At 35.8% G+C, this 20,669-nt stretch overlaps 1 protein-coding gene across 2 annotated transcripts in view; it reads right to left on the reverse strand.

Annotated features, from left to right (window-relative positions):
- Positions 1-20,669, reverse strand: part of doc2g (double C2-like domains, gamma) — a 45,964-nt gene that overhangs the window by 6,129 nt on the left and 19,166 nt on the right. Inside the window, exons 6-10 of one of the 2 annotated variants that reach the window (XM_084087372.1) lie at positions 16,905-17,031; positions 16,713-16,769; positions 15,209-15,333; positions 2,697-2,778; positions 1,101-1,197 (exon numbers count right to left, since the gene is read on the reverse strand). In XM_084087372.1, the coding sequence (XP_083943498.1) occupies positions 1,101-1,197; positions 2,697-2,778; positions 15,209-15,333; positions 16,713-16,769; positions 16,905-17,031 (488 nt within the window). The remainder of the gene's footprint in view (positions 1-1,100; positions 1,198-2,696; positions 2,779-15,208; positions 15,334-16,712; positions 16,770-16,904; positions 17,032-20,669) is intronic. The other variant, XM_084087373.1, reaches the window with a different exon arrangement.

Genomic DNA, 20,669 nt, shown 5'->3' on the forward strand with positions numbered 1-20,669 from the left:
TCATTTACTCACCCATCATGACTTTCGAAACCTGTCTTTGTGGAGCACAAAAGCAGTAGTTTATATCAGAATGTCTGAGCTGCACTTTCATTAAAAGTGAAGAGACCACAGCTGTCAAGTGACACTTTCAGTGTTTAACAACTTCTAATTCAGTCTGTTCCTCACAGAAAGCTATCGTATGGTTCATATTGGATTACTTTTATTATCCCTTTTTTTTTGTTTTTGGAGCTTGACAGTCCTGGATGGAAAGTGGACATTCCTGCTAAACTCCTTTGATGCTCCATTTAAGGAAAAGTCATACAGGTTTAGATCTGTTCTTATTCTACTTAAACGAGAGACATACAAGCTGTAACATTCAGTTCTACAAGAGCAAAGAATCAAAACAGCCACATCTTAAAGGAAAGATCCACATCAAAATAAGTTAAGCTCTGTCCAAGGCATCTGTGGCATTTTGACCATACCAGAGACAATAATTTGACTTGATGCTCGGTTTGCATTTACTAAATTAATAACTAATGATTTTTACAACGTAAATGAAAATTAATCGCATATTTTTCTGTACATAATTCTGCACCAAACAAAGTTATTACTATATTTTTTATTATAATTTCACACTTAATCTCCAAATTAATGTAGACAGAGCCTACATTTCAAATATTTGTTTAATGGCATCTTTTTATGAAAGAAGGCATCATCGATACCAATACTGCTACTGATGTCTCTATGAAATAGATTTCCCCCCCTCAATATCAGCATTACAGTATCATTGAACGCAATACATTTTAACATTTATTAGCCTTTAAAAATAATAACAACTTAATGAACTTTAAACAATCTTCACATTAACTCATTATAATAAATGTCACATTTACCTCAATATATCAGGGCTAAAAAAAAATCTATTGGCCCAGTCAGGCCCGTTGTGATCTTTAATTGCCCCGCAACAACTTTTAAGGTGAACATATATTCTTTCATATAAACAGGTGTTATTTGAATGGTAAGGTTTTTTCATCATCCTTTCAGCATTTTTCTTCATGTACTTAAACAATTGTTTCTGTTCTACTTAAGTCAACAAACATATTTTTGCTTGTAAAACTCACCTATGAAGTCATTGCTCATGCCCAGGTCATAGTCCCAGACTGAGATCTCCAGGGTTTTCTTGGCGAGCTGATCATGTGGGACTTCATAGGAAAACTCCTGGGTTGAAGAGGACATTAATCAGTTTTGGCAGAGGGAAACATCACAACATCTATATTAACATTAAGTGAAGGTGTGGTCACATTCAGCTTTGAGCATGCAAAGTTATGAGCAACAATATATGGGGCCCTATTTTAACGATCTAAGCGCATGGTCTAAAGCGCACGGCACAAGTGCACGTAGGGCGTGTCCGAACCCACTTTTGCTAGTTTAATGACGGGAAAAATTGTCTAAAAGGGTTGTCCATATTCTCTTAATTAGTAATGGGTGTGTTTTGGGCTTTACATGCAATAAACCAATCAGAGTCTCATCTCCCATTCCTTTTAAATGGCAGTTGTGCTCGCGCCATGGCGGATTCACTATATACATGACGGAATTTGATAGTGGAAAGACCGAACGCGTCTCCAGAGCGCAAACGGAACTGCTCGTGTGCGAGGTAAAAGTGCGCAAGCAGACCATCTACGGGACAAGCCGGATTCCACCATATCTTTATGTACACAATAATAATCTTTTACATTGTAATCCTTTTATTTTTATTGGCATGTTTGTGTGCTGCTGTGCGTCCCTGTGTGTTTAATAAGCAGAGAACCCCGCCTATAGGCGCACATTACTAACGCGCTCTTTAAATAACATAATGGCGCAGTCTATTTCAGTTGCCTCAAAATAGCAACGCGCCATCAATGCGCCTGAACACACCTCGTTTTCAGACCAGCATGCTCATGGGCGCACAAATTGGCGCAAATGCATTTGCTATTTAAACAACGTGGCGCAGGACGTAAAAATGATAACTGCGTCGGGCTGAAACTAGCAAAACACACTCGCATCACGCCTGACGCTCTATTGCACCGGGTGTATGATAGGGCCCATGATATCACATTCTAGGGCTTCTGTTTTTTAATAAATCATAAAACTATAAGTAACAAAACATAATAAATTACAAATGGTCATACAGTATATAGCAACTACTCTACTTTGCCACAAAATTGCAAACCACGCTGAAGTTTTATTAAGTTATGTTTTGAGTCAAGAGATCAATCTATGACTATACAAATTCATATGTCAAAGTTCATCAAACTTAAATTTGGTATGCAGCCAATGAAGAAACCCACATTCACATGAATATGAATTTAATTGAATAGAACAGAAAGTCGAAAGTGACTAAAGGGCTGCATGGCTACGACAATGTCCTAATTCGTTAAGTATTTTCCCCATATAATTTAATTGCGATTCTTCATTTTGATTAAAAAGAAAAATCAAGACTAATTTAAACTTGCTCATAAGACCTATAGAATCTACTGAATTTAAATGCCTCTCATTTTCCACTGCATTCGCCTGTGACTCGTTGCAATGCTCAACTGCTGCAAAAAAAAATAAAAAAAATAATAATAATAAAAAAAAATGGTTCATCAGAAGTAGAATTTAAACGGAAAGGAATCAGCTTTTTTCATGATTAATTAATACAGCTTTGTGTGACTACACCTTTAATGGGAATAGCTGACCTCGTTAAACTCTGGGTTTAGAGTCTTCTTCTTCACTGAGGTTTTGTATTTTGACTTTTTTCCCATGTCAGGCTGCAAAATACTGATAAAGAGAAATAACCAGAAATGAATCATTGCTCTGCAGTGAGAATTGTATAACTTCTAAAACATCAAAGCAAATCATTAGCCTGGTTTGTCTAAAGCTCTCGAAACATCCACGACACAATCTAAACAGAAAAAAAAAAACACAGGCAAGGGTGTAAGAGCTCAATTTAGAGCATGAACAATTTTAAAGAGAGAGAGAGAGAGAGAGCAGAGAGAGAGAGACCTTGTAGAGTGAGGTAGTGACGGTGGGGTGTTGTTTTTGATTATTCATTCAATCTATTACAGACTGGGAGATGATAATCTCTAATTGAGGATGGATGGAATGAATGGATTGAGAGGGTGTCGGAGGACAGATGATGCATCCATAAGGTCTGTGGCTCATGGAGTCATCAGTGGATTATCAATCAGGACGTATAATTTATTATTCATGGAGATATCAACCTACACAACATGCTACAGAGAAGAGAGTTAGAGAGACATGTGTGAGGTGAAAAAACGCTTGGGGATATGATGCAAGAGACATTGGCATCTAAATGACGAGTTGTGAAATCTTCTTCCGAACCAAAGCAGTTACATAGTACAGTTGAATATATCTAAACAACACTTAAAGGTTGAACAACAAGATTCACTGAGAAAAATTCCGGTGTGTATTTGCACATGACATCTGCATTGTCAGAGGCAGATTAAGTAAAGGAATAAAATACATCAGGCAACTGCAATTCAATTCAATTAGCTCTATAAAATGACGAAAGCAAATTTGACTACACCGTACGTCTGGATAAATGCTGGCTGTTGTGCTTCTCAGAGGTCAACTTTTACTCAAGTTACTGTAGTAAACGCTGCACAAATGTGTCGCTCTTTACAACGTCGGAGACATAGGGGTTCTTAATATGATTTGCCTTTGGCTTGACTATGTTATCAAACAGCTAATGATGTGTTGCAAATGTTACACAAACCATGTTCCTATTCACCATCTCAGTCTGCCTTCTAAAAATCAGCATCCTTAGAAACGCTTTGAACATCATAGATTATCAGTGGAGAAAGGCATATAGTTCATCATAACATCATAATATACATCATATACATAATTCACGAGCTATTTTGCTAAATGTAACCGATTTTTCAAATCAACAGAAAAATATACTGGGAAAACCTGGCTTCTCTTGAGACTTCCCTGCATCAAAAGCACAGTTAATGAGTTATGCTAAAGCCATTTGACGTGATTGGTTACAAGGTTTGTGACGTAAGGAACACCGGTGATTTTAGACCGCGTTTTTGAGAGTATACTCAGCAATGGTGTTGACTTATGAATTTGCACATGGTTCGTATTAAAGCATATTAAAAACACCACATAGACATATAAACAACATTAAAAACTTGATTTTCACCACAGGGGATCTTTAAATAATGCAACATTAATTGTGTTAGACAAACAGCACTGAATTTTGTGAATAATATATATCAGAAAATATCTAATGTAATTATAATAATAAATCATTCTAATATAATATAACCAAACTTTATGAGTGAGTCATTTCGGAACCACGTCCCTGCAAACTATTCTTTCTATTTCTACCATAGAAAGATAAAAGTACTATGCTAGTATGTTTTTTCAGTGATTGACTAATTCAATCAACTGAATCATCCATTAATTTAACAGAAAACACTAATTCATTCAGAAACAAATTTAGTTAAAATGTTAGATTTTCAATAGACAAATTCCACCTAACATGTCCATATACACAATCTTATTCCAAATTAGGAATATATGCAGCAAAAAAATTAAATGATAAGAAACAGAAATAATTTGTTCACATCCAAAGTCCCTACTGCGTCTTTGGATCGAAGAAGATGCATTTTTGGATTGAAAGTGTTGTGCATGCGCAGTCACGACAAAATGAACGAATTCTTCTCTGAGACAACTCGTTATTCCCAAGTCATTTAAAATGAACAAATCATTCTTGAATGACTCTCACTACACAACTGTGCATTGCTTAGAGATGCGCAATGGTTCTGGTAACTATTGTGTCCTAATATCTTAATATCAACTTATTGAACGGTTAAAAGCAATACAATTAAAAGCAATATCACATTTGCAGTCGCACTGTTGGTTTCCATTATATGACAACTGGACAATATTGACGGATTATCATTTAACACCGAGTTTGTTTGGTGCCAGAAATGATTTACCACTGGATGTTAACCACTAGACTAATGACTCGCTATTGAAACTATTAATAGATGCTTGAATGGTGATTCAAAATTAGCCAATCTTTAGATATTAATTGACTGATGTGCTGGTACATGTCTGGATATCAATCAGAAATGAATCGGTAACTTTCACCTAATGACTTTTAGTCAGAATATTAATGATGTTTTATTTCTGTGTGACAAGTTTTATGTCACTGACAGGATGATTTTGCATCTCTAATGGCTTTTTAATGTGATCCTATAAATTTTTTATTGACATGTCCCATAATAAGTGTTGGATATTAATTGATCTATACAGACTCAGATTTAAATTCACTACATTTTTGGATGTGTTCCTGAACCCCAGGCCTAATGAGTAGACTACAATAGAGGACCTTATTAGGGTCCACTTCTCACAGGGCCTGGGACATGTTCCTACGTGGAAAGTTGTGATAAAGATATCATTGATTTATCATAGTGTGAAAGATTGTTATAAAGTTATAGAGTGGATAAACTTGATTTAAAAGGCAAAACTAACTGATGGTAAACATGCTAATGTTAGATGTTATTACATTAAACATGAGGCACTGTCCTTCTAAAGAAGAGCTGCAGGAAATTTCATTCTAGACACCATGGAGCTCACTTCAGATCTAACCCTAAGGAGAAAACTGTCGTCATCTGATAATTAAAAGAATAACTGTCATCTTAGAAGAGCCTGTCCACAATGACAAACGTCAATCCTGAATGAAAGAAGGAATTTAGCATGGACAGAATGTTTACGCCTACAACGAGACAGTCTTGAGTATTTGAAGTCATTGCGAAGTGAGGGCAAATTCAGAGCAATAAGAATGACATTTTCAATATGTGAACCCCCTGTCTGTTCAGTCCTAGTCTTACGGACCCACATTAATTCTTGAAGCAAGTTCAGTTCATAACAGGCATGGTGAAACATGAAAAACATTTTTTTTTTACTTCATATTTACATATTAAAGCTGAAGTGTGTAATTTGTAATTAGTGCAAGCAGCATTAAATTAGTGCGTGTAATTATCAGTTCTGTAGCAACAGTAGCAAAGCCAAGGTCATGGGTTTGAATCCATGGGCCAATGCAACTTGTGCCAAATGTAAAGGTAATTTATGTGTCCACCGAATGGAATTGTGTACAAGTTTGCCTACTACCATACTATACATTTTTTCAAAAATCATGAAATTATATCCAACTACACATTATTCATAAAATACTTGCTGAATGTTTTCTGAATGACCTACCACTAACGCCCAGATTCAGAAGTGTATATCCAGAGGATAGTTTACTCTCTGATGAGGCAATTGGAGAGTTGTAATATTTATAAATGGTGGGGAACAGTGATGCAGATGGTGGTCACATTACAATTGATGGTCACATGACAATGCCAACATGTAGTATGTACTGTAGGACATAGTATGTCCATATTGAATCCATACTACACACATGGATAATTACTTAAAACAAAAATTTTCACTACTGTACAAAAGTTTAGAGTGGGTAAGATTTTTTTAAATGTTTTTGAAAGAAGGCTCTTATGCTCACAAAGGATGCATTTATTTGATAAAAATACAGTAAAAACAGTGATATTTATTACAATTTAAAATACTTTTTCTAATTAAATATAATTTAAAATGTAATTTACTCCTGTGACGGCAAAGCTGAAGTTTCAGCATCGTTACTCCAGTCTTCAGTGTCACATGATCCTTCAGAAATCATTCTAATATGCTGATTTGTTGCTCAAGAAACATTTCTTATTAGCACAATTGAAAACGGTTGTGCTGATTATAATTTTTGTGGAAACTGTAATACAATGTTGTTATAATTCTTCGATGAATATAAAGTATAAAAGAACAGCATTTCCGTCATGACAACTCTCGGAGTGTGTGGTAATGGGTATGAAATTGTTGATATATTTGGTTTTGGCAGAATAGATCTGCTACGATGCTGCTGCTGTAGAGCAAGTACGGGACTTGCTGCTGCTGTACAATTAGGCGTCCGTGAATTACCCATAGCAGATCTATACAGGTGGAGGGTTTCTGAAAGCGTGCTGCATTGCTAAGGTAAATGCTTACCAAGTATTTGAAGGTTGAGCAAGCAAGCTCATTGGCTACTGATACAGCAGGAACCATTCAGGTGTGATTGCAAGCAGATTGAGTTAAAGGGATAGTTCACCCAAAAATGATATAATGATATAATATAATGAAATATCTTCTTTGCTCTTCCAAGCTTTACAGTATAATGGTAGTGAATAGCGGTCCTGATTTTGAAGTCCAAAAAAGTGCATCCATCCATCATAAAACTAATCCATACGACTCCAGGGGGTTAATAACGGCCTTCTGAAGCAAAGCGATGGGTTTTTGTAAGAAAAATAACCATATTTCAAACTTTAAAAACTCAAATAACTAGCTTCCAGCAGATGGCCTACGCAAGTCGACTTACCCTAAGAGTAACCCAGAAGTACAGGAAAATAATATGACTCAAGTAAGAGTAAATAAGTAGTTTGCTGAAAAACTACTCAAGTTACTAAGTTGCAAAAGTAACTTAGTAACTTGTATATTTACAAGTATATTTAGTATATACTTGTAAATATAGTATATTTTAGTATATTTTTCTATTTTTATCCAAAATGAGGCGATGTTAGCAATATGGAGCGCTAAACACTCTCATGTAATTTCTGCTTCATTCATACAGGAGGCCAAAGGGCACCCTTATAGGAAATCCCTTATATGCACATCAGATATCCCAACAGCTGAATAACATACAGATAGAGACGTTTTGACTGATGAAACATGAAGTAACAACAATAAACACACTATTTATAGTGTTCTTCAAGCCATCTCTGGTATTTTCATAAGAATGTCGTATATCTATAATGCAACGCTAATGAACATAGCCTGTATCAGATTATAGAATTTTAATAAAATTATATATTTTCTGTCTCATTCTGTTATAAGAAGTAACATGGGACCACAGAAGCAAGTTATTTCAAACATGACTGATGTGTGATTTTGGAGCAAAACATGATATTAATCTCATAAATTGAGAACTATAGCAAACATACTAGCTCTCCCTGTTGCCAAGAGCGATTGTTTTATTGCTAATTTTGAAAAGTAAGTCCTCGTAAGGTCATTTGAATGTTTTTTTTTTTAAGAAGGGCAAACGCAAAGAATGGTAAGTGAGAGGTCTCTGGAAGAAATGATGGATTAAAATAGTATGAATAAAAAAGTGCCAGTAAAACAATAAAGCAGGGTACGGGTTAACATGTTAAACAAAACGCTAGTTTTTCCCCCCGTTTTTCTACCGAAAATGTTCCAGAAGCCCACTGTTGCTATGGCAACGAGCTACACTTCTAGGTGCATCTGATTGACAGATAGGCCTAAATCATGCGATCTTATTTCACTGTTGTTGCTAATGTTGACGTTATTTCAGCTCCGAACAGAGTTTGCTTTGTACATTTAGTTTAACTGCATAGTTAAAGAGGTCAAGCTAAAGCATTAAACTCAACTGTGTGCATGCATTTTATACACTTACATTGTTCTTGCTCCATCCATGCAATAACTTAACTGCATCCTTGAGCCCCTGAGTTTTGATTGGTTTTGCATCGAAGGACTCCAGCGCAGTAGTTTAAAAAAAGCCTGTCAAATGTCAGCTTGCCCTGTTGCTCCGTCAGCACATTTGTCAAAGTACTTTGTACTTTTGGTGAAAAATAAATGTAGCGAAGTTAAATACTTTATTTTTATTCTACTCAAGTAAGAGTAAAGTACCACAATTTAATTATACTCAAGAAAGTAGAAAATTGTTAAACATCTACTCAAGTACTGTTACGAAAGTATTTGTAATTAGTTACTTTCCACCTCTGCATGCGTTAGGTCAGGGGTTACTCTTTCGCTGTAAATCGATGCGTACGGCCGTCTGTCAGAAGCTAGTTATTTTAGTTTATAACATGTTAAATATGGATATTTTTCTTACACAAACGCATTGCTTCGCTTCAGAATGCCTTTAGCCATGTGGAGTATGTTTATAATGGATGTATAATATAGAGATATAATGGATATCTCAGATTGTATTTGTATGAAATAAAGTCGTATACACCTAGAATGGCTTGGGGGTCAGTAAATCATGGGGAAATTTTCATTTTTGTGTGAACTATCCATTTAAGAACCTGTTAGCCTGCGCCATGTAGAGTTTCATGACAGAACTTTGTATTTATTAGAATTTTTTTATTTTTTTTGTAACAACCCAAGTCTTTACTGAAATTTTTGAATTTCTTAAAAAAATAAAAATAAAAAAATAAATCTTACTGACCCTAAAATTTTGAATGGTAGTGCAATTCTCATTAATGGCTGGAATATGTACTTCATTTATTAAACAACCATGTTGGATGCATTAATCAAACTGATAGTCCTGCCCCTAACCCGTGCCATTGCTTGAGCCAATGTTGCTGTGTTGGGATGCTTAGATTGATGAAACAAACAGAGAAATGTTCTGAAAGCAGAACAATGTTGACATTTTTCCTACAAATCAACATGCTATTGTTGACTCTGCATATTAAACTGAGATAGGAAAGTATTTAAACATTCAGAAAATTACACACTTCAGCTTAAATGTGCACCTGCATCCATGTATCTGTGAATTAGTCACTAATTACATTTTGACTTAATCGTTTCTGCAATTAGTGAAAAAGGCACATTCAACTCTGTGCACGACTACAGGCGTCTGAATAAACATTCGAATGCGAGCTTAAATGTCTCGCCGTCACAAGTTCAAATGAAAGCGGAACTATTGAAATTGTGTCCCGTGTAATGACATTAATTAGAGCATGTGCAATAATATCTGCATTCCCTTGTCTGTTCTAATTATGTGGTGATGCCGAGGGCCAGATGAAAATAGAGCTGAACTCTACAGGGCCTCATTCATAATAATTGCATACACACACATACACGCACGCACACAATCTGAAAAGTGGGGGCATATCTAAATCTCATCAACCTATCTAAATACACATTAGAAACATCATCAGTTTTAAATGCCTAGTTACTACGAATACACTCATGTGAAAAAGTACTTGAAAGAATAAAACTAAACTTTCCAGAAACCGCATTGTAGCGGCAGATATGATGTGAACATAAAAAAAAAACAATATGCAAAAAGGCAAAAAGATCCTTTTCTTCTCTGCTGTTGTTCATGTCTTTGCTCCTCAGGAAGTTTACATTCTGTCAGCAGCTCAGCGCAACTGTGCCAGGCGTACTTGAGTCATGAATATTAATTATGTTATGTGATGTTCACCCTAACTGATTTGCCGAAAGGCAGACATTCATGAATGCTAGCCTCAGCTGGATTACCGTTTACCGTTGGTGTGTTTGTTCACTATTAAAGCAGCCAAGTGACAGAGGCTTCTGCAACATTAGATAAGAATTGACCCTATTTACCTTTTTAATAAACATTCCTGTTCTATTTACTGGTGCATGTTATTCAAAGTAAAAAATTCATAATCTTTAAACAAATCTTTGCAGCCTAAGAAAATAAACCTATTTAAAAGTATAATCATTATCAGATAATCTCCCAAAAAGGGTATTTGTGCAATTTGTGCAAAAGTGTTTTCCTCTGCACAATAAGTACATAATCTTCTGCTGAAGATAATTAAAGGGATAGTACTCCCAAAAAATCTGTCATTAATTACTCACCCTCATGTCGTTCCAAACCTGTAAGACTTTCGTTCATCTTCAGAACACAAATGAAGATCTTTTTGATGAAATCTGAGAGATTTCTGTCCCTCCATTGACAGCTACACAACTGATACTTTGATGCTTCATAAAGAGATCGTAAAACTAATCCAAATGAATTGGGCGGTTTTGTCCAAATTTTCTTTAGAGACTCGATCGCTTTATATGATGAATAGATTTAATATAGACTTTTATTCACATATAAACATTCATCAACTCACATATCAGTTGTGGAAAACAGAAGCTCAAGCATGTTTGCTTGAATAAGAGAACCAATGATGTTCATTCTCGTGCTACGCAGCACGTTTGAGCTTCAGCAAGAATCAATGAAGTTTGTTCTCGCGCACCAAGCAGGTTCGGTTGAACTTCTGTTTATGTTCGCTGATCAATGTTTATATGTGAATAAAAGCCTAAATTGAATCTGTTCATCATATAAAGTTATCAAGTCTCTTCAGAAATTTTGGACTAAACCACTCAACTTGTATGGATTAGTTTTACGATCTCTTTATGAACGTTTTAGGGCGTCATAGTGGTAGTTGTGTAGCTGTCAATGGAGGGACAGAAATCTCTCAGATTTCATCAAAAAGATCTTCATTTGTGTTCCAAGATGAACGAATGTCTTACATGTTTGGAGCGACATGAGGGTGAGTAATTAATGACAGAATTTTCATTTTTGGGTGAACTAACCCTTTAACTAATCAATGATTGCTTTAAAAAATAATTGTATTGAACAGAAAGGCTACATCTACAAATTAGTCGCTTGGTTAATTACATTTGAAATGTTTCAAATACATCTCAGATATAGAAATGTCTTTCCTGAATTTCTCAGAAAATGTCTGTAGCCTTGCCTTCGCTACACATTGATTAAATGGTCTTCCTTCTAGCAACCTGGATATGGTGATTACATTCACATACAGAGAGCAGAGAGAGAGAGGTTTGAGTAAGCTTCCCTGCCTAAGCTTCTTCTGTTAAAACCAGACACTCTGTTGTCTGAGAAAAACATCTCAACAGAGAAAAACAAAACATGTGAACGTCAATAGTGAAGGCTTCATTTCTCTTTCCTCCTACGGAATGACTACAGTATTGATTGGCCCCCAGTTCCCCTCTACACTTAATCCCTACTTGTGTCCAGTTCCATGTTCCCTCTATTAAAGAATAAGCCAGTCCAGGACTCAACAATAACAATTGTCTGCTGACCTGGGGCCAGTCTGAGAGAGTTAGCTGACTGACCCTGATGAAGTTGAGATGACACTGAAAGAAAGACTTGACTGAAAAGCATCTGTTAAAATGTGTTAAAGTCCCCCTGTGGTGAAAATCAAGATTTTAATGTTGTGTATATGTCTATGCTGTGTTTTTAATATGCTTTAAAGGCACAATATGTAACTTTTTTGCTTTAAAAATAGCAAAAATCACTATATCTATGTTATATATTTTTTTTAGTTGTGTACTTACATTATCCCGACTGTTTCCAACAACTTTCAAACCAGGAGAAATTTGTAATTTAATTCGAAGACATGTTCCGTTTCTTTATTTCTGTTTTGTCGCCGTCAATGGCGTCATATCCGCGTTCTCCCTGGTTTCCGCTCTTACTGCCATAGCAACCAGAGCTATGAACCAGAGCCTTCTGATAGTAACCAAAGCGACAGATGTGGACAAATGTGTAGTTCGCAATGTCTATTTGCACGCTGTTGTTGTTTCGTTCAAACATTATGGACCATGGCAAGCAGACTTTGGATAAAAAAAGGAGAACTAAAACGAGAATCAATATCAGCGCAGTGTTTTCGAGATGCCTAGAGCTCCCATAGACAGTATATAAACGAGAGCTCCACGTCCGAGAATTCGACCGCTCCTACATGTACTTTATTAAACAGGTGAGCACATTTACATAAAACTAATCAATGTTATATAGTTCAACAATGATAAAATGTCAGAATATGATCTGTATGTTATTCTAATGTTGATCTAGCTTACTGCTAGTCTCATACAGACAAACTAACACATACATTTCAACACATTCAAATGCAGTTTAGTGTGATAGTGTAATGTTAGACCAAGTGAAACAGCACTGCGTTACCTCACAAGTTTAATTTGTCTAATAAAATGACCTGTGAGTTGTAATTCTGCACTTGCGTGTAGTTCGGTAGAATGAAATGTCCATATTCCTTTTATATCCGCGGGACTTGCGTCGCGTGTGGAGCTGATAGCTGTCTCTTAGCAATCCCGAACTGCTTCATATCACAGTCATGATAAAAACATCAATGTATTCAGTCATCCATAAACATGATTAGATCGGTCAGCTTGACGTTGACGACAAGATCCATAATTCTTAGCAAATGTTGTGTCATCAATCTACGCCTTTGTTATTGTAAAGAGGTTAACGACCCCTAGTGGCGAAAAATTCCATACTGTCTGTTTAAGACAAGCCATGTACAAATGCATCAGTCAACACCATTGCTGAGTATTTTCTCCTTAAAACTACAGTGATCCAAAGACCGTCTCAAAAGCGCGGTTTGAAATCGCTGATGTTTCTGACGTCGCATTGACTACAGCAGGACTTTAAAAATTACAAACCAATTAGTAATAATATTTTTTTGTAATTGTAATTGTTTTTCATAAGGAAAATGTTTAATAAAATTATAAATATAAAAAACTAATTAAAAAATATAATAAAAAAAAGTGAATTTATAGCTGTCATATACAATAATTTCCAGATATCATTTATATATACATTTTTTGTATTGTTTTTATAATTGTTTTTCAAAAGGAAAATGGTTAATAAAAATATAAATATAAATCACGTAAACATAAAAATACATAAAATGTATCTAAACTAGAAATATCGAAAAAACAAAAAACAAATCTTTATTGTTAAGCCTTACTGACCCGTTTCATAATTATATACATATACATTATATAAATGAGCTAATTAGTGATACTGAAAACACTTGTTTTTCACATTATTGATGTATTCCAATTATGCCATGTTATGTTAGTTTTCCAGAATCCATTTAATAATTACAATTAAAGCAATTAACTATTAAAAAGACAAGAGTGACTGATGCAGAAAATCCAGTCTAATAAAACGACAGTGCTGCTTCAATAAATTCAAGCTAAATCCAGCCATAACTGGAATCAACCTCAGCGGACAAAAAGACAAATAACATCTGGTCCAGCGGTCACAATGCACAAACAACCCAGCATCCAAACAAGCCTCTGCCATACTGTCATACATGTCATGAGAGAAAGAGTCAAAATCTCTACCTTAACCTAAACTATATTGACAAGTCTAGTCCTAAACAAGCGCTAAAGCACCTGTCACACACAAATGCACACGCACACTCCCAGCAGTCTATCCTGCTGTATAAAAGCAGTCCACTCTCCAACAATAGATTTCCAATGCTCTAGTGAGCCCATCAGTGCCTGTAACTGGCATGATAAACAAGGAAATCCTATCTCCTCAGAGCAGACAGCGGAAAAAAACTCCTCTCCATCACACTACGCATCAAAATACATCCTTGATAAGAATGAACAGAACCCCATCGACAGGAAAAGAGTTGTTCAAGATTTATGCATGCTTTATCAGGCTTGAGAGGAGATTGAGAGCAAGGAATGGATAGAGTCGAGAAGAAGAAGTATGGCAAATGATAAAAAAGCATTGCTGTGATGGGAAAGGGAAGGGTGGAAAGCTAAAGCTGAGAGAGGACGATTAAAAAAGAAGAAGCAAAGATCCAGTTTTTTTGGGAGACTTTCCGCTTGCCTCTTGACTCTGTTTCCTTCTCTATGCCCCATTAATTCTCTCAGCCTCCAAATAGAATCTTATTGTGTGGGTGGACTTTGAATTATTCTTTGCAAGAACCCACAGGGGGATAAATTATGATCAACCTGAGGTACAGAGAGAAATAAATCACCCTGAAATGAAATCCATGATGCTAACTAGGAGGGCGATGCCAATGAATTGAGTAATAATGCAGTTACACATACTTGCGTTCGTCTGATGCTGTGCTATGCAATGATTGTGCTTGTTAAAACATGTTTTTTTGATTGTAATAAATGTGCAAATTAAATAAAAGCTGTGAAAATGATAATCATGCCCACCGTTGACTCACTACAGGAGCCTTGGGGATTGTGCTAATTTGCTTTAACTCTATTTGAACAACATTGGCTCAGATCATCACATAAAGACCACGGGTCTCATCTCAAACTTCTGAAAAAACTAAACAAAACAACACAAAAAGACAGTCCGTTTGATGATCTGATGCATATTGCGCCCAAAGCTGGAAAGCCCTTTTTTATCTGGTTTAATCTGATTGGCTGGTTTTTTATGCAACTTTCACAATGCCAAAATAGGCATTTGTACTAAAAGCTTCCACTTTATTTTTGGCCTAGAGGGAAGTGTAACCCCATCCGCCTCTTTTATCAATTCCTGTCACTTTGCCACTGTCCATTCTGAAAAAACGTGGCAAAAAAAAAAACTAAAACAAAGACTCACATTTTGACAAAGGGGTCTGAGTAGCCATTCGAATCCATGGCGGCCAGGTGGGCACAGCGAATGATTCCCACAACCAGAGAATTCTTCTCTGTGCAGTACAGCAGAGAGACCAGGATACGGCCACGCTAGAGAAACAGAGAAAGAGATAGACAGTCTGTAATCGGCTTGCTTTCACTGATCAATATTCAGACCATCAATAATAAATTCTAAAAAACAATATATGTCAGTAGGGTACAATGGGGCTAAAACCCACAATGGTGCTGTTTTTATGGTTCTAAACTAATGATGACAGAAAAAAAAAATATATATATATATATATATTTGTATTGTATACAGATGGAGTAACAAAATGTGTGTAAAAAGAAATGATAAAAAAAGTTAATAAAAAGGACATTTTAGTGTGGAGTAAAGGCTATATTGATATGGTGTTGAAAAGTTTTAAAAACTTCAGATATGGTAAGATATTTTTGAGTAACATTAAAGTATATACTTAAACCCCTTCAGTAAGAGATGAAAACGGCAGGCAAAAATTATAAGAATGTTGTCTCAAAAAACACTAACATTCAAAAGTTTGGGGTCAGTCAGATTTCTTTATTTAGATTTATTTTTTATTTTATCTCAAAAGCAACAGTAAGACATTTATAATGAAATGTTATTTCTATTTGAAATAAATGCTGTTCTTTTGAACTTTCTATTCATCAAAGAATCCTGCAAATTTTTTTAATCAGTTTCCAGAAAAATATTAGGCAGCAGAACTGTTTTCAACATTGATAATAAAAATAAATGTTTTTTCAGCATCAAATCAGCACATTATAGTGAAATTATTGTTAACTGATTATTGTTATTGTAATTATTGTTATTGTAACACTGAAGATCGGAGTAATGATGCTGAAAATTCAGCTTTGCATCACAGGAATACGATTCATTTTACATACATTAAATTGAGAACAGTATTTTTTTTATTGTAATATTCAAATAATTGCATCCTTGCATTGAATGCAGGTGAGCATAAGGGGTCTACTTTTAAAAACATTTTAAAAAAAACTTACTGACTCCAAACTTTTAAACAGTAGTGCAAGTATATACTTAATTAAACTGTCAATGGATGTACAAATTATCTTTTATTTTTTTATTATTTAGTAGGTGAACCCTGTACACAATATTAGTACAGGCAAAAATTATAATATTTTTATCTTAAAATATAATTAAAGAAATTCTCATTAGCGACATACATATACTGTATATGAAATATATTAAAACTTATTTTAAAAGTTATTGCCTCACAATCAGCTATTTGCCACTGAATATGATAGCAGGACAGTTTATCAGTACAGAGAGACAAACAAGTGTTCAGGATAGTGCTTTGGTTAATTAGTAAATTTGAGATAATAAAAAAAAAAACAGGCCCTTTTATACTGGGGCCTTTATTCTCATTGTACCCTGATTGTGAGTGTTCTATATTCTGGTGGTCTCAAGTATGGGATGGAAATTATTGGATCTTTACCTCCTCTTCTGCAACAAGAGAACCAGGATCCACTGCCTGGCTGTTACCCTCCCGGGCCTGCAAGACCATAGAAAGGTTATTAATAATAGAGTAAATACCCAAACACTAAATTATGCATTGTACAAATTCCAACGGACGTAACCTCACAACGGCCACAATGACTCTCTCTCACACACACACACACACACACACCTGTGCAATTCTCTCAAGGCCCATGTAGTATTTCTTGCTCTCTCCCTCCTTCAGTTTCTTGAGCGCCACCCTGACTTCACCTATGAACTCATTCCGTCCTAAACGATCCATATCACACACACACAGCCTGGAAAGAGAGAGAGATATGGCACTCAGAACTCTTCAGCTCAACCTTCAAGGCAGAATGTGTTAAGCATGTTGCATGCACAGCCAGAGAGAAAGAAAATATCTCAAGAGAAGAGACTGAGCTGAGAAGAAGGTGGTATTGACTAGAGGTTGACCAAAACATCATTTTTGACCATTTAATTGGTGCTGATAAAAGATCAGATATCAGGAAAAATGAACGCTTGTATCAGTGACAAAATTAATTTAGATTCAAATGACTTCTGAATATGAACTGAGCAAATCTGCAAGATAGACTGCTGTATAAAATTAGTCGCACCATTAATTTTGAAGCAGTTCCTGCATCGCTATTCAATGGCAGAGCTACTGATTTTACAGCAACAAGACTAAATAAATCTGAGTTGTGAGTTTAATTAATAATTCAATAAAAAAAGAAATCTCATCTTGTCTTGCTAGATGCTTATAAAAACAAATAGCAAATACAGTGCAAGTCTGATTCTGAGTCTATTTGATTCAATTCAATTGACACTTATGAGCCATCTCTTTTAATGAACGAGTCCACTTTAATGAGTCAAAAGACTCCACAACTGCAGAGATTTATTTTGAATCTTTCAATCGAATCACTGAATCCACCAGATTGCTTACTGAATTAACATCCGACTCACTGAACCGCATCCCAAATTTCATTCATGTCTGACTTAAAATGAACACAGTTGTGTGACTTTAATCCTCCATAGATGGCATCATGAAATACGCGACATTTAAAAAAAGAAAATTTGTTAATGTATATAAGATAAAATAGCTATATTATTTTTTCATCAATATATTAATTTTAAAAAAACGAAGTAAATCTGAGAAAGAGGGAATTAAGGAAAAGAAACAACAACAATAACCAGAATGAAAAAAGAGGAATTTATAGTGAACAATGTAAGAAAAGACAGATGAGTTTTACGTCAGCGACAGATGCACCGGGAATAAAAAAACTGAGTAAGAACATATGAGGGAGAATAGCCAGGGTGAGGAGACAAATAGCCAAATGTAGAAGAGAAAGAACTGAAGTGTTATTGTGGGTGTCAAAGAGTGAGAAAGCAAGAGCCTGCACATAAGCAGATGACACTGACATCATGATCTTGTTGGATTCTTGCTTTCTGGATTAGTCATTCCTTCCAGCCAGGTGTGTACACATGCTAATACAAACACACACACACACGTGTGGAGGTGCATAACAGGTGATCTACACTTCCTGTTCATCATTCTTCCTGAAGCTGCTATGTATTACTCACGAGGTTGAGCTTTTCCTTATTAATGTCAGTCACCGTGATTATGTCAAGAGTTTGCAAGCATACGGAAATCATCCGGATGTCCTCTATGTAGGTGACGTGTACTATTCAATGTTTATTCAGTATTGAACTGTGAGTCTGATGAGTCATGGGCAGGCCCACGCAAAATCTGTGCCGGCAGGATTTCGCAAAAAGCTCCACAGGTTTCTGTAGAATTTGACTGCTCGTCATTCAGAGTTTCTCACATTTAAGTATTTCATATGCTAATTTGATTAATGATATCAGCTACCAATTAAAACCCAGTACACTCAGCTTCTTATTAAAGAGGACCTATTATGCTTTTTTAAAACTTTCTTTAGTGTATAATGTTGCTGTTTGAAGAATGAAGAATGTCTGCAATGTTACAAAGCACAAAGTAACTCCAAAGGGAGTTATTCTCTATATCAATAAGCACTGTTTCTGAACTCCTTGAAACACTTTGATTGTAGTCAAAGTTTTCTTCCATATAGCTCATTTAAATAATTCCCTCCCAAGGCAAATGCAAAATTAAGGGGCCAAGGCCTGGTTGAGTTGCGTAAGTACTGTGCTGTTGCCATGTCCAAGAGACAGTTTTTTCCCGCCTCGGATCTAGCACGGTTATGGAAAGGGCCACAACATTTCCAAAACATGCTGGAAGCGGATGACCAATCACAGAACATTGTGCTTTTCGGAGACAGGAGCTTCATAGAGACAGGAACTAAACAGAGTGTTAAGGCCCCGATATTCTCACAACGAAGTTCTTTTTCATTCTTCGTTTAGAAATAAAATGAAAATTGAAATACATGAGCAGTGATAAACTCTTATCGAACATCTGACGCCACCCACACTGCTGAGAGCGACGGTTAACAAATAACAAAATAACTCTCAATAAAAAAATAAACACATGACAAAATTGAGAAAAATTGAGAAAATAGCAAGGATTTATTTTTAATAAAGCATAAGAAAAGCATCTTATAGCAACGTGGATATGTTTGCACAAGCTCTACAATTCAGCACTCAAGTTACGTCACGTTTATTTATATAGCACTTTATACAATAGCTTAAAATCAAGCAGCTTTATCGTATTAAATATGAAAAACAGTCTCGGTGTCTAGTTTCATCAGAAGTACAACTTCATTTTATGAAGCAGCTCTCTAGTGTGTTTATGCTTTCACTCGCGGACGTCTCACCTCAACCAACTGAACAGGAGAAATGAACCAGAAAAGTTTTCGACGTGAAAGAAGGCGGAGCCTCCACGCATATCTACTTATTACGTAATTGCCACGGAACAATATAAGTACAAAGGTGTTTACCAGCCGCAGCGAACTTTTCCGGAAAGTTCGCTTTGGCAAGCTGTTTTCGAACTACCAAAATGAACTCCAAACGAAGTTTGTTTTGGCATGGTTTAGTTCGAAATGACATCACATCACCTATTACGCAAAATTCACTTTTACATGGTGTTTGAACATAAATGTGTGTTGGCAGTGTGTGTACACAACCACCCTATACCGATAAAAATTCACCCAGTGCTTTTTTTGAAATCCCCATAAATCATAAGCACTGTTTCAGAACAACCCGTTCTCAGATTCTAGGCAATGTGACGTACTTTTGCACAGGCCCCGCCCACAACTGTTGACGGACACTGCAGTTTGAGCATAGACCCGCCCTGAGTGAACTGTACACAGTCCACCATTGTTTCGACACCAGAGCAGCTGTAGACAAGAATGTCTCCTTAGCGATTTAGGTGTTTTGTTGTTGGATGTAAGAATGAACATAGCAGTCGTTATTTACTTCCGTTGTTACTCGAGGATGGATCTGTACCAACTGTTCGTGATCCAGCTTACAGTCTCCGGATCGATAGGCCTAACGTTACTAATCACGGCAGAAATGAGCATGCACTTTATTACAGTTCGTCAGAGTTGTTTTACGGATATAAAGTTCACCAGTTTATTAAGCACCCACTGAAAAGGCATAAAGTATGTATATATTTGTTTACTGTTAGTTGTACGAGTGTTTTTGTGTAATTCGCTGTATGTTGATGATAATGAAAGGGAAAGAGGAGTTTATGGATAAGACTTTAATGCGCACTTCTTACACTGTGTTTATTCAGCTCTTACTGTGATTTTCTGGAGTGAAACTTCATCTTTTGTGTGATGTACAATAAACTTCATAAAAATCATCAGTAAATGTTTGGCCATCATTAGGAGGCGGTCCGCTACAACAGGCTTGTACTAATAGTGGATAAAAGCAGGATGAAAAATAAGTTATAACCGTAATTAAACTAAACTATACCTGTTCTATCTTCATGCACCATATATTCTCTGGCTCTGTGGTCATTATTGTC

Source organism: Abramis brama (assembly GCF_963993115.1).
Source record: "Abramis brama genome assembly, chromosome: 16".
Classification (NCBI taxonomy): Eukaryota; Metazoa; Chordata; class Actinopteri; order Cypriniformes; family Leuciscidae; genus Abramis; species Abramis brama.